Below are 14,981 nucleotides of genomic sequence, written 5' to 3' on the forward strand. Positions count from 1 at the left end.
GGTTTTTTGTGGTTTTTTTTTTTTTTTTCTTTTCCTACTTCTGATTTAGAACCAGATAACTGCTTGATATTTTTGACAGTAGTAATTGTCACAATTCAGAAATGCTCTATCTTGAGAGATCTCATATTTAAACATACTGCCTAACTGATAACTGTTCCTCATCAAAAAAGATTTGAAATATGAAGATGATGGAGATTATTAGTATCAGTTCTGAACACGGATTGATAGAACAGTATCTTAAGAGAAAAACAGCTAACTGATGACATTTGTTTTTGATTTATGTGAGGGTTTTTTTGTGGTCTTGTTTGTGAAAATAATTTTATTAATAATTCTCAATGCTGCCTGTTTGGATTGTAGAGGTTGGAGACCTAAGGGAGCTGCAAACGCTGGACATTTCAACCAATCGTTTGATAACATTACCTGAAAGGCTGCATATGTGCCTTTCGCTGCAGTACTTGACTGCAGACCGAAACCACCTGTGGTATGTTCCCCGCCACCTGTGCCAACTACCAAGCCTCAATGAGCTCTCCATGGCTGGAAACCGCCTTGCATTTTTGCCACTTGGTGAGTCACCACTGTCATTGGGCTGGGGGGTGGGTCAGAAAATAGACAGGAAAACAAACTTTCGGACCCAAAAAGAAAAAAAAAAACGGGGGGGCAACAGGTTATTTTCTTTGGTGGTCCCTACAAACTCTGTTTATGGAGTTGTCACAGTGATCATATTGTTGGAAAATATGTTAATAAACAAAAAAAAATGCAGGTTAAGGTTTCATGCTGTTTAAAAGCAATAGGTCAGCTACCAAATTTGCTTTATTTTTAGCTAACTGAGGGGAGAAAAAGTTTAAATGATGTTGTGTTTAAATATAGTACTATGTAATCTGAGTTCCACCACTTTGGGTAATGATCTGTTTCTGTTTGCTGGATCTGATGATTTAACTAAGATTCTTCAGCTAGGGTTTAAAACTTGCTGTGGAATCCCAGTAAGTCCACGGAAATTATTTTGCATCATTAGGAATGTCAGTATTGCATAATCTAACGAAGGTTTAGTTTGTGCTGTGTATAGGCATCCATCAAAACTTCCACAGTAGTAGCACAGGAAAAAATTTATCTGCCTTTCTCTCAACCTTTCGAAGTTTGGAAGTGTTGAAGCAGGTCTTCAGGAGTAGGAGGTGCAGTCAGTGTGTGGTGGTTTGTTGTGGGAAGTAGTTGTGTTGTCAGTAAGTGCAGACTGTATATTCTATTTGTGAAAAGCTAGTCCTCTTCCACACATTTGTTACTTTTTAGCCCTGCCACAGGCTAATCTCTGCTGAAATACAGACACACATGCAGATCTGTCACGTCATTTGAATAGCCATTAATAGTTTTTCTAGAATACAATCAGAGTTTGGTGTTAATTAGGTGTAGATGAAGTTATGATAATCACATTGAAAAGAAGCTGAAAATTGAGGTGGCTAAAAATAAGATAATAATTTCTAAATTAATTACATTGTATAGGTTTAACTTAATTTTTTCAGTACTAGCAATTTAGTCTTTAAAGAAGTTTATGATCTTTCTGATTTTCTTAGCACCTTAGTTTATATTACTGGAAAGTAAGTGCAAATAATGTCTCCATACATAGTGTTTTAGTTATCTCCCAACATATATCATTATGTAAATGAGAAAACGAGTTCCAGGATGCATCATCCAGATTCCACAGTACTAAAACAAGCAGAGTAACTTCCCCTATTTTGGCAGATATTTCTAACTCCATTTCATGAGACAGGAAGTTGAATCTTTTTAATTTTGCAAAAATAAGATGCTATTCAGTAACATGAGATGTGAAATATTAAAGGGTAAAAGTTTTTGCTACTTCTGTGCTAGTAGCTTATCTGTGAGTGAGCTATGACCTGGATGAGCCATAGATCTGCTGAAGTGTTTTAAGTTCAAAAGGAGGAAATAAATCTCTAATATAATGACACACCTTCTTTTTTCTTTATTTTTAGACTCAAATTCAAAACATTCAAAAGGAACTTTTAAAATAACGGGAAACATCAAAGACTGTCAATTGACCTTGTTCAGTAGTTCTTAATAGTGACTCACTAGTGAACATTTGGAGATAATTTGCTATCTGTGGATATGAAACTGAATCATAAATTCTAGAGTTCAGAGGAAAAGCAGCACAGTATAAATGTAAATGTTTAATCCTTCCTCTGAAGAATCAGAAGGCTTCAGAGTGGTCAAGATGTGATGAAATAAAGTAGAAGAGAGAGTTAGTGCATTGAAAAGCAAAAAGATTAAATCTATCTTTTGTTGTATGGGAAAATACTTTTTTTGGAGTATTACTGAAGTTAAGGCATACTTGTAGCATTATTTCTGCTAGCTGCAGAAGTTGGCTAATTTTTTTTGTGTGTATTCTTACATCCAACTTCACTTTACTAGTTAATGACTGAGTAAGGATATTAAATAACAGTGAAAGATACTGTAGAAATATCTACAAGTGATATTCAAGCAAGAATTGTCAAACCATCTTTTTCAACTAGGGAGTTGAGTTGAAAAGCAGACATTTTATTCATCTCCTGACAGAATGGGTGTTTTGTCTTTTTTATTAGGCGTGTCCACGTTAGAAGAAATACGTTTGGAACATATTGCTTAATGCTTTTTAAAGTGTGATTTAATTTATTTATTTCATATGATGGTTGACATGTACTATGCCAAATAATCCATTCTTCCTCATCTAAGTATGTCCCTTGCAGCTGCCAGTTGCAGAACCTCTTGTTAAGTGTAATGGAAATCTGCATTTTCCTGTTCCTAGATTGATAGGTGTAAGATTTATTCCAGCAGTAAGTAGCACAGTACTTACACAGCACTCCTGGATAGGTACTATGTAGTTTTTTGTCCTGTACATTCTTTTAAGTTTGCGAGCACATGTGTCTTAAGGGGAAAAAAAAAAAAAAGTATAACACTGTTAATTAATTTTACAAAATACAATAAAAATACCTGATGCCACTCTCTGACTTTCAGAACTGGTACATAAACAAGCAGATGGGTAAACAATAATGAATTAGTCATTTGTTCTGCAGAATACACTTAATTCTTGGATATGCTAGTATTTTTAAAAAATTATTATTTTTCAGCTGTTGACTACTCCAGTTTATATTCAAAGAAACAAGACTGTGTGGATCTGAGCCTTTGGGCCTTCTTAATAAATTTACTTAAAACAAACAAACAAACAAAACCAAATTGTGTGTGTAAGTTGAACTGGAAACTGCATCCTGGATAGCCCTGTAATTGTCAGGGTAGCTTTCATGCTGCCCTAATAAATGGTCTTAGGAATTCTGTTCTTGAATGGCATATGGAACTACTGATCATTTTATATCAATCTACTTACAATATAAATTATCCTTTGATAGAAATTTAACTTTAAAATTTTACCGTTAGCAAATGCTCCAATGCCTGAAAACAAATTCCGTTGCACGCAGAAATTTGAATCTGATGACATTGCAAAAATAAAAATTATTTGTGTAGTAAAGTACAAATATAATTAAAATAGGCCATAAATTCTCAAGTGTACTGGCAGTACAAGGGAAGTTGTGACAGCAAATATTCAGTGTTATATCACTTTACTGAGGGTTTATGTGCACTTTTTGTTTAGAAAATGGGTCTAGTAATTATCAGTACACAGTAAACAAAGGTCTTATTCTACCTCAGTATATGCTGCTTTTGTGTCCTTGCCCTCACAGTATGGTTAAAAGAGCATCAGTGCAGACACACAAGAGCTTTTGTTCCATCTTCAGCCATGTGGAATGCATATGCCAGGGCCCTGAGGTTAAAAAAAAAAAGGGGGGGAAAAAAGGTGGGGGGTGGGGGGAGGAATTAGAATTGGGGTTTGTTCAGGACTCATGGCATTTGGTCATTTCTGGGAGAAAGGTCTTTGATCTGGGAGCCTGGAAGGAGGAAAGTGGAAATGTTTTAGACACAGTACAGTGCTTGCAAAAGCCACATGAAAACCTTCTTTGTAGCTTTAGCCTTTTCATAGATGGACGGTTTCCTTATTTTACAAAGTTCTTCAGATGCGTGTTTTTTAGAGAACTTTTAACAATATTTGTTGACTGATATAAGACATAAAAATTAATGTGGATGGGATACAAAGAGCTTTTTAAAGTGGTGATTTATTTAAATTTAAACTTTATGGATAGTATTTGAAACTGGAAAAAATCTTTGGGGAATAGAAGATGCTTGGGTATTTAATGCAAAGAAACTATATCAAAGGAACATTTATAGTTACAGGCTATTTGGCTTTGGGTATTGAATTTTTCCTACTGAGATATTTTGTCTAACATCCAAAAATTTGCTTTAATTACTTAGGAAATGCAGTGAACTCAGAACTTAGTATCTAAACATAGCATAAGAGAAAGACAGAGGGAAGAGATGAGATGCAGCCTAACTCCCCCCTCAATGCATATGAAAAGAACAGCTTTAGGGCTTTTTTTGACTTGCCTGATTTTCAGCCCATTTGCATACATCTGTGTAGAAACGAGCAAGATGAGCCTCTTCTAAAAATTTTCTTCCATTCTCTAAATTAGTAAGTTAAACAGTAGCACATTCAAGCTACCCCAGCAACCCATAGTTTTCTGCTCTTCTTAATATAATTGCCTTCTGCAACATGAGGCGATATTCTCTCAGTGTTAGGTGTGCCATGCATGTGCTATCTGCTTTAAATTTTATTGGCTGATTCTTTTCCAGCCTTACAATATTTTATGGTGCTACAGTGCCTCAGTATTGCAGTATTTTTATTCATTGTAGGATAACAATGTTTTTGTTTCATCTAAAAATATCCCAGAACTTTACTAAACTATTTTCAGCCCTGCAATTCTGAGCCAAAATAAATCATCTTTCTGAGGTGTTAGCTCATAACGATGCACAGCAGCATCTCACAGCAGTGCCCATCAGTCAGCAGAGATATTTGTACTTGCTTCTTGGGGCAGGGCAGTCAATGGATGCAGCAGATAGCTCTGCAAACTAGAATGTCTTTGGGACAGGGTCAAAGAAGCGTGTGATGGTTGAACGTGTCCCCTGATGTCCAGTGACTCCAGTTTGAACAAAGCCCAGATTATGGACCCTGAAACCTCCATAGACTGTTGCAGGGCGAGGGCCTGTATTAAAAGAAAAAAAACCAAAACTCAGTTTTTCTATGTTAACATTTTGATTTCAGAAAAGGAATCTATTCATTTTTTGTTGGTATCATCACTTGTTCTTTATATCAAAGATTTGATAATGTGACACCCTCTAAAGCTCCTCCTCAGTGTCAGCTTTTAAGGTTTCTGGTGCTTACAGCTGCCATTCAAGTGGGTGACAGCTGAAGACATTCAGTATATCTTAAGATGGCCAAACCTTTGGGGGGGAACACTCAAAATACAGTTTGCTTTATCTGCACTAAGCAGTGTCCAGAGCTCTTGTATACAATAAAACTATTCAATAATAGAGAAGGGATTGTATTACCTATTGTCATAGTAGGGAATGATAAGAGATCATTATTCCAAATAGAATTTCTGAATAGAAATATCATGGAAATTGTTCTAATTTTTATTCTGTTCTTGGCCACAATTACAAAAGGGACAGAAGCTATGCTAATTTCTCTGGTTATCCTTATCTTCATGCCAACCAAGGTAATTGACAGTTGATAAAGATGGGAGGTCAGAATTAGTTGATATTAGTATTGTTTTGCAATGTGGCTGATTCAGCCAAATGCTTTTTTATCTTGCTTAGTTTCTATAACATACTCATAGAAGTTTAAGAAGTTGAGGCATACAGATTTCTTATTATTTTTTCATAATGCAGTTTGTCTGGGTTGCAGCTATCCCCTCCCTGGCAGAGAGGTTTTCAAACATTGTTCGCTTGGTTTGTGCTTTGTATTAAACGCATATGTCTCTTCTTAACCCAGTATCTCAAACAGCATAGGAGCTACAGATGAAATGCGCTGCCCACATGATCCTACATGTCAGCTTTCTTGCCAGTTCAAAACTCTTTTAGACTATTCTTTTTAGTTCACTGTTTGGTTTGTCTTTTTAAATGTCTCACATTAGCATGTTTTTCACTTCCTCTGATAGCAGACAGTTTTACCACTGATTAGATCTTGCTGATAAGCAAAATTCTTGTTTCCGAGAATTATTCCTAGGAGTCTAAATTTTCCCTTTTAATTTTGCTCTATTTTCCCACTTTAATTTTCTAAACAAAATAAAATTATTCCATACCTATATGCTCCTGTCTGGAAGTATGTTAATATATTTCTAGTCCGTGAAGGTATTGCTTAAACATGCTGTTCTTGCTTCTTTTGACTGCCAGCCATGAATATTTTAACAGAAATAATGTAAAAATCACACCTTCAGATCTATTGATCATTTACTTGTAGCCACAACTTTTCTTGTATAATATTCTGCAGTTTAATGCTTGTATATTTTCTTGTGTTCTGTAATTTACCACATCACACAGACTTGTTTCTGAGTGATTACTGGTTGTATTTGGTTATGGCTAATGTAATCAAACAAGTATCTCTTCTTGTAGAAAAGAAAGAGTGGGACAGACCATGTTCTTGTTTGTCTTTACCACTTAACCAAAGATAGTAAAGCTGTGATTTCAGTGACATGAGGCCAGTTGATGAAAGCAGGTTTGATGTGTGATGTACTTGAAGTATGCACTGTAGATTTGATATCAGTTGTCCTTTTGCATCTTCAAACTGACTTCGGAGTTTGTCAATGTTAAAATTTAATTATTTATAATGGGATTTTCAGGGCCACTGAAAAGAGGTTTTGTTTTGGTTTAGTGATGTTAAGTGCTATTTTCTAAACAGCTTTTCAGCTCATCCATAATAAAATGATTGGCTGAAATTTTACAACTGAGAAGTACTAATTTATGTTTGCTTACATTGAGTCCGATTAGCTTATTTATAATTAAAGAGAATTGCTTTGCTTATAATTGTTGCTATGTCATCGCTTCTTCCTCTGACTTTTTTCGTGTTTTCTAAACCCAGATTTAGGTCGTTCCCGGGAGCTACAATATGTTTATGTGGATAACAATATTCATCTGAAAGGCCTCCCATCTTATTTGTATAATAAAGTGATTGGTTGCAGTGGGTAGGTATGAATTAATTCAGATGTCTTGCATACCTGTTTCTTGTAAAATTTCTCATAAATATCTGCCTGTATGATACAACTGATTTTTTTTTTTTTTTCCGTGTGTGTGTGTGTGTGTGTGTGTGTGTGTGATTGATTCAGAACTGATGTTACTTTGAGGGGATTACGGCAGTTCCCAGTTCTGTTTTATTTTTGTAATAAATCTTCTGTGTTAATTGCTGACTTTTGATATTTTAGTATTAAGCCGTAACAGACAGTGCAGTTATTCTGAAGGAATTTTTAATGATAATGTAAGGCCTAAAGCTGAATCCTAGTTGCATTTAAAGGTTGGCCAAAAATGTAGGCTTCACAGAATTTCCAGAACTAAAGAACGAACAAAATGTTTTTTAATGTGTTACAGCATCTATCTTGTTCTTAAGTTCTCACATTTCTTTAAGTTATGGGCCGAATCTTGGAGTGTCACGTGCAGATCCTTCACTCATTTTACACCCCAGTATCAGCTTCTTATAGGTCTTGGTACTACTAACTAAAATAAGTAACTTTTTTTAGGAATTATGGATTGACAGGTGTATTTTTACATGTGCATTTTAAAAATATTCTAGGCTGTCTCATGTTTGTGGTTAGGATGTGAGAAAAAAGTGGTCTGTCTAGGACACTAGCTTAATTCTTTCTGCAATGACACTAGCATAAATTAGCGTCAGCACCACTGATAAATGGAGCCTTACTGGTGTAAAACTGATCAGAAGAGGATTGTCCCCATTACCATCTAATTATAAATTTCTCGTATGCTCGCTCTCAGCAAATCTTGCATTAAATATAAATTTCTTCTCTACAGCCTGCACTCTACTGCAATATGCAAGATGCTGAGTCTTGGCATTTTAAGGTTTTTCTAATATTCCCATGTCAGCTGGTTATATGATATTTATATACTTGCAGTCGGATTATAATTTGCTGAACTGTGTGCAGTCTCAAGTTTCTACTAATTTGTTTTTCAGGAAAAATAATTTCTAGCCTTTGTTCTTTCAGAACTGATTGTAAATTGTGACACAGACATTAAATTGACCCTAAAGATAATAGAACTGTATTGATTGTGACCAAAAACACTAGTGGCAATGCAGGAAATGTTCCAACAAGTTTGGTCCAACTGTCCTGCCTATTTCAGGTGATTTTAAACAACCTTTTTCTATTTTTTTTAACGTTTTAAGTCCTTTATTTTATACTCAGTCAAAATAATTTTATCTTTGCACTGACCTTTTGTGAAGATATTACTGGTTCTTTTTGCTGTCATTACATGTACACTGCTGGTGAGGCTAGCTGCTAGTATCTCTGATGGAGAGTATTATAAATCTAGTATAGAAAAGACCAAAAAAGCTGCAAGTGTTGCGATGAAATTAATTCTTGTAAGGCTTCTGTGGAATAAAAAAATTACAATAATTTTTTTCCTTAATAATAAAGAATTTAAAAAATATTTTTAGTAAGCAAAATAATATTTGTGTACCAAACATATATTTGTCTTTATGTTGTGAAACCATCTTGAAACATCATAGATTATTTTTAAGGGAAATTTTCAACATAGGAAGAGCACTTATATATATTATTAAGAAACCAAACATTTTATTTGATAATGTGCTGAGTGACGTTAAAATCATGTAATAATGGTCATGTGAAGAATTTCTGTGTTCTTTCCAAGAAAGCATCAGTAACCAATGCATAGTTTTCATGGGTCAGGCGAGAGTTGAAGATCCAGGCTTTAGTGCTCTGTCTGGTCATCCACTAGACAATAAAATCTGACATGCTGCTCTTACTAACATAAAGCTCTATTTCTGAAAATAGAATATAAATTGCATTGTGTAAGTAATGAATCTCTGTCTGGGAATCCTGCAGTCAGACTGACTGAAAAAGTCTTTTATGTAAGAGGTGATGATCTCAGCACTCAAAATAAATTTTAATCTTATTTTTTGCAGATTGGATTTCGTAGTCTCCAGCTAGGTATCTGTCAGTCTTGTTGAAGGCAGCTGATAAGTGGTCACAGCTTTTTTTCCCCAGTTACTTATTCACCAGGGTTCTTCTGCAGCTCCATTTTTTCTAGCTAGTTAGACCATCCTCTATTCCACTTTTTAACCTCCATGGATTTTGTGGGTTTTTTTTTTTAATTCTTTGTTCTTGCACCCAGTATTACTCATAGGTTGAGATTCATTCTCCAATCGATCCTGATTTAAGGGTGTATATCTCTTAGATTATTCCTCTTGATGGTCTATTTTCTTGTTTACTTTGTTTTTCAGTGTTGTAGTCAGGCATTAATAGCCTCACCCTTTATACAAAGCGGACCAAATGGCCCAGCTCTGAACTGCAGAAACTGTAGTGAGTTTATGGGTGTGTCTTCTAGCTAGGTTGGTAAGGGGTTAATCGGCTTGAAAATACAACATTATAGATTTATTTGTTGTGATAGCTAACTCATTGGGTATGGATTGATGGGGAATGGATTGTTGGAATACTGGATCTCTGAATTCCCAATTATATTTTAACTCCATTAATGGTTTGTGGGAAAGTATTAAATATTTAACAAGAGGCTTATTGACTTGCTGTTTGATGCTGCTCTTTTTTGCTTGTTTCTCTGGGCTGTTTTTCCTTTAATCAGAAGAGATGAGATTCCTTGTTATCATAGAAGTACTACGAGATTTCTTTCACATCTGATAAGGTCGAGTGTAGTTACCTCAGTTTTAGGTCCAATATCTGGGAAGGCTGACAAATTTGTGTTTCTGTTCCATTTGTCAGGACTGGCCCTAACAAGTTGCTCTTGGCTTCAAAGTTAAGTTGTCACAAACAATTCCGATTCCCCTCTTGACTTCCCCAACCTCTTAGTAGAATTTTCCTATGTGTGTCTCTTTGGTATGATAGCTTGCAACAGGGATCATGTAAAGAGTTATTATTTTTACTACAAGCTAAGTTTCTCTCCTTGGATCCAGATAACTTTCCTTTTCCTTATATGATTTGGGAAGGACAAGGCTAGTAGACTTAACTAGGGTATCTTCCCACTACAGCTCAGGCTGTTCTTTTTATTTTTCCTTCACTCACCCCCCCGCACCCTCCAAGGGAGCTCTGTGGATGCGCAAAGGTATAGTACAGAATCACCCAGTGGCACTTAAATGATATTTTTAGGTGGTTGTAGTTTGCCTCACATATTATAGTTGAGAAACCCATTACGATTCTCAGCTGGTGGATCGAAGACACAGGACGCCAACTGTTAGGTATGAAACTGCTCCCCTAGGTAAAATATTTAGTAACTATGGCATTCAGAGGCTAAAACAGATTAGCGCATTGGCAGAGTAAGGGACATGTAGTGCACTTGGTTCACCTCCTTGGGATTGTGTTCTCATTTCTCCATCTTTTGCATGTTATTTCATAAGTAAAGACCTCCAGACGTTCCGTGACTGGCACGTCACAGAAGGTGGGGATCTATAGAAAATGTGTGTCAACATATATTGCACTCTGCAAGGAATCCTTGAAGGGTGTTGCACTGAAGACAGTATCAGGCATAGTTTGGGTTGGTCATCTGGGTTTCCCCATAAAGTTACTTTTATTATTTCTTTTCTAACCACTTTCTAAATGTCTTCTGTCCTTCTAGTTGTGGTTCTCCAATTCAACTTTCAGAGGTGAAACTGCTCTCTTTTTCATCGGGCCAGTTAACTGTGTTCCTGCCAGCAGAGGTGAAATCTATAGGGACGGAAACAGATCATGTGCTGCCTTTGCAAGAACTGGCTATGAGGACCCTCTATAACACCTACTACAGGTTTTTAAAAGGTATGAAATTTCTGCATTCTTCATATTACAGAAAGAGTGGAAATGCTTTTCTGGCAGTGATAGGAACATTTCAAATAGCTCTTCAAAGAGCTGTGCACGGATTAATATTTTAAAAGATTTATTTAATCAAATTATGTTTGAAATGCTGTATTAGAACAAAAATGTCCAATATCAAAAAACAGAGATCCAAAGACTATTTCTAAGATCGAGTGGTGCTTACAAATTGTTTCTTTCTTGAGGACTGCATAAAGAAGGACTCTTTTTGCAGGAGAAACTCTTTAATGGAAATAGGAGATGAGAAATACAGTTCCTGAGGCAAGATTAGATGCATCAGCCAACAATGCAACTTCTTGCCAGGCAGCACACTCCTAAACTGGCAGACTTGTTATACATAAGGCAACAGAAATGCTAGCAGCCCTTGGCCATTTCTGTACAGCATGACAGCTGAGCTGTTTTAGTTCTGCCCCAGTTCAGACTCTTTGCTGTTAAAGTAGCCCTTGGCTTATCTGGTTATGCATCATGCAATCACATGAGTTAGCAAGATCTGATGATAACCTGCAGATTCAGATTTTGTCAGATTTAGATGTATTGTGACTTTGCCCTATTCATGGCATCTTGGGAATTTGTCAGCTTTAAAGGTGAAATTAGAAAGCAGAAGGGTAGAGAGTTACAATGGAAAGATTAGAGGGTTTATGATAAGGGGTTACTTGTACAGTGGCCACTGGAGTAAATCATAACTGCTGAACTATTGCTTTGCCAGGAAAAGCGTACGAGGAGATCTGCAGCAAATATGCTGCAGGGAAGAAACTTCATGTTGAATGGTGGGATAACGACACAAGCCTGTGTTCATAGGAAATGGCACTGCTTTGTGGAGAATATATTTACTGACATAGAGAACATATTAATTGACCAGTTTGCGGTTGTGTATTTTTTATATTTCTGCATATGGAGGGGAGAGAGGAGGTTTTTAATTGTTTAGTATCAGGATATCAGCTGCACCAAAATTACACAATGACAAATGCTGTTTCATTTTGATTTGCACAATTCTAATCTTTGAAAAGGAGTTTGAGAACATCAGGTGCAAGATCTTTTAAATCATGAGTAACTACTTTTCTCACACACTTGTGACTTGCACGGTAATTTCCGGAATATGACTCTGTGAATGGGGTTCCTGAAGATGCTGGTGAAGTTTGGTTCGGGAATAGCAAAATAGCATTGCAAAATCAGTTCAAGAAATAGTTTGTAGATGGTTTATACAAGGCTGTGAGGATTATATCTAGTTGCAGCCAAGGTGTGGAACGTGAAAAAGATGGTGAAACATTTTTTTAACTATCTTGCCTACTTCTAGTTTGGTACCCTGTACTAGTAGTCTTTTAATATTTTTACACCCACCCACCCCCCCCATCTTATTCTGAGTGACATTATTAAAGACTATGTGCACCACCACTGGTGAGACCCACATTTCAGTGAGGCAGGAGTAATGCATAATTCAGACAGGTGTAAGATAATGGTGTGCTGGGGAAGCAGGTGGCACATATGATTGAAGTAGCAGATTTGATCTATCACTGCCTAAATTTGCTGTTTCGAGGATGCTGTTAAATACTTGGCAGCTGCTAGGTAAGTATGACAGAGGCGATTGGACTACTTTTCCTCAGTCTTTGCTTCGCTACAGAATGTGACCTTTTCTTTCTGATGCAAATGTACTATTCATCGTGCCTTTCATCTCAATTGAGGCTGTTGTGGTACATTGTCTATGGGGTTAAACCTTAGTGTTTCAAAGCTGAAACTAGTGTGATATCGCAAAACTGATTTATCAGGTACTGCATCTTGTCTTGATTACTCAGCACCTAAACTCATTCACCTGTCTTGGCTGTCTCTCAGTTTCTAAATGGAGATTAGCATGTTGGTTTTAATTTATGAAACACTATGTAACTTGGGCCAAGCCAGAGAAAACGATTGCTCTTTCCCATGAAATGGCCCTGGAGTCCCTTCTGGTGAAAATGATGGCATCTTGTAAACTGTGGGGGGCACACTTAAGAGATTATGAATGTATTGATCTTTTTAGAGTGGTCTTTTTGGCTGGATTTGTGAGAATTATGCTGGACTGGATTGTATTTCAAGTAATTCTAAATATTTCAGATCCCTTTTTGCTGATGATGGAGTTTGGGCTGTTTAGTGAGCTTAGCTATCCTGCTGGGTTGGTTGCTGAAATATTTTAGTAAAATACTGCTGATGTGCTTTTCAGAATTTTGTATTGTTATTAATTACTAAACACCTGTCTAGATCATCTTTGTGTCTAAAAATGCTTTATGATATATTACTGGTTTTTATTATTTGCTTGAGCTATAATATTTTCACCTGGGTATTTGGGCCCAGTTAATCTTATGCCCACAGATGCTACACTTACACATTTAACTTTGTTTTTGAACTTGTACATGGAAAGCACCGTGCACTTCATCCTAATTGTGGTAATTTTTCTTTACTTTTGACAAAGTCTTCAGAATGTGAGACAGCTGATTTTCTGAACTGTTCATGGATCATGCTTGTTGTGTTTGATTTTATTATGCAATTGTTTTGTTACAAGCCTTTTTTATTTCTTTTCTTCTCTAGATTTGAACTTTCTGACTCCAATCTCACTACCCAAAAGCCTCTTGGAATTGCTGCACTGTCCCTTGGGACACTGCCACCGCTGCAGCCAGCCTATGTTTACCATTGTCTACCCAAAGCTCTTCATGGATCATGCTTGTTGTGTTTGATTTTATTATGCAATTGTTTTGTTACAAGCCTTTTTTATTTCTTTTCTTCTCTAGATTTGAACTTTCTGACTCCAATCTCACTACCCAAAAGCCTCTTGGAATTGCTGCACTGTCCCTTGGGACACTGCCACCGCTGCAGCCAGCCTATGTTTACCATTGTCTACCCAAAGCTCTTTCAATTGCATCAAGGGTAATTATACAGGAAATTACACTGGGGTTTCATTTAGGAAGAAAAACACCTTATGGAAGAAAGCATATTCTTAAGGATTTTTTTTTTTTTAAACTTAGCAGCCTTTCAGATCTAAAGCCCCTGTCCTATGATTGCATGTAAAAGTTGACAAATCTTTTATTTACAAGACAACCAGAATACTGCTGTTAGACTGTTTAACAAGGGCTACCACAATTGCCTGTTTCAGGCTGCTGTAAGATAGCGAAGGGTTTTGATATGATGGGATTGACTTGTTTGTGGTAGTGCAGCACATGCATGGCACGTCTGTGCCTTGGGAAGGAAATACTACCTAACGCCAATACTTCCCCTGATGGTTTCAACCGTGACTTCAGGAGAATGCCACCACGAAATAAAAATGCTGTAGGATTAAAGATGGAAAAAAGCTCTAAAGCCAGAGCTCAATTAAAATGTTCTGTGGTAAAATACTCTTGTTTTCCTTTCCACGCTAATTAACTTGAGATATGCTGTGGAAGCATTCTGCATTGTAACATACATTTCGTAGCAATACACCTTTTTAAAATTATTTCAGTTTTTATGGTTGTAGCAGTTGTGAATGTGTCTGCAGAATTCACAAGTCAAGTAGACAAGCCTACACAGAATTCCTGACCGGCTGGACAGTACAGTCGTAGAAGGTACTCAAAACTGGGATATGGTTCAGGGAATATTGCCCTCATGTAGATAAAGATTTAAAATATCTTAAGGATGAGCACTGATGGCTTTGCAGTGATTCTTTCCAAAAAACCCTTATTAGTATGAGTTGATACTGTAGCCTACTATGACGCATAATATCAACAAATCCACTTTCTGCAATGGCAAAGCATAATCAGAGAAATTTCAACTGGTTCTACTTGGACAAAAGTACAGTACTGTTTGAAACCTAATAAAGAAGGTTTAACGAAAAGTCGCTAGGCGTTAAATGAGCAAATGTGATGTTCAGGTTCTCTTTAGAGAATTTGAGTCAAGCCATTAGTTACAAAGCATGTGCCTAAAGGTGGGGAGCAGAAAAGAAAAGTGCTTTAAAAAGGAATGTTCCTGAAATTACTTGTTGATACATATAATGCACAAGAATGCCACTTAGTTCTTGTC

The 14,981-nt window shown here is 36.5% G+C and overlaps 1 protein-coding gene across 1 annotated transcript in view; it reads left to right on the plus strand.

Moving 5' to 3' along the window:
• Window positions 1-357: 357 nt before the first annotated feature.
• The window catches only part of LRRC28 (leucine rich repeat containing 28), a gene marked incomplete at its 5' end in the record, with an annotated part of 16,733 nt that continues 2,109 nt past the window's right edge, over window positions 358-14,981 (plus strand). Inside the window, 4 exons of the mRNA XM_009575616.1 lie at window positions 358-564; window positions 7,007-7,109; window positions 10,735-10,910; window positions 13,721-13,856. Of these exons, the coding sequence (XP_009573911.1) occupies window positions 358-564; window positions 7,007-7,109; window positions 10,735-10,910; window positions 13,721-13,856 (622 nt within the window). The remainder of the gene's footprint in view (window positions 565-7,006; window positions 7,110-10,734; window positions 10,911-13,720; window positions 13,857-14,981) is intronic.

This window comes from Fulmarus glacialis, unplaced genomic scaffold (assembly GCF_000690835.1).
Source record: "Fulmarus glacialis isolate BGI_N327 unplaced genomic scaffold, ASM69083v1 scaffold10384, whole genome shotgun sequence".
NCBI lineage: Eukaryota > Metazoa > Chordata > Aves > Procellariiformes > Procellariidae > Fulmarus > Fulmarus glacialis.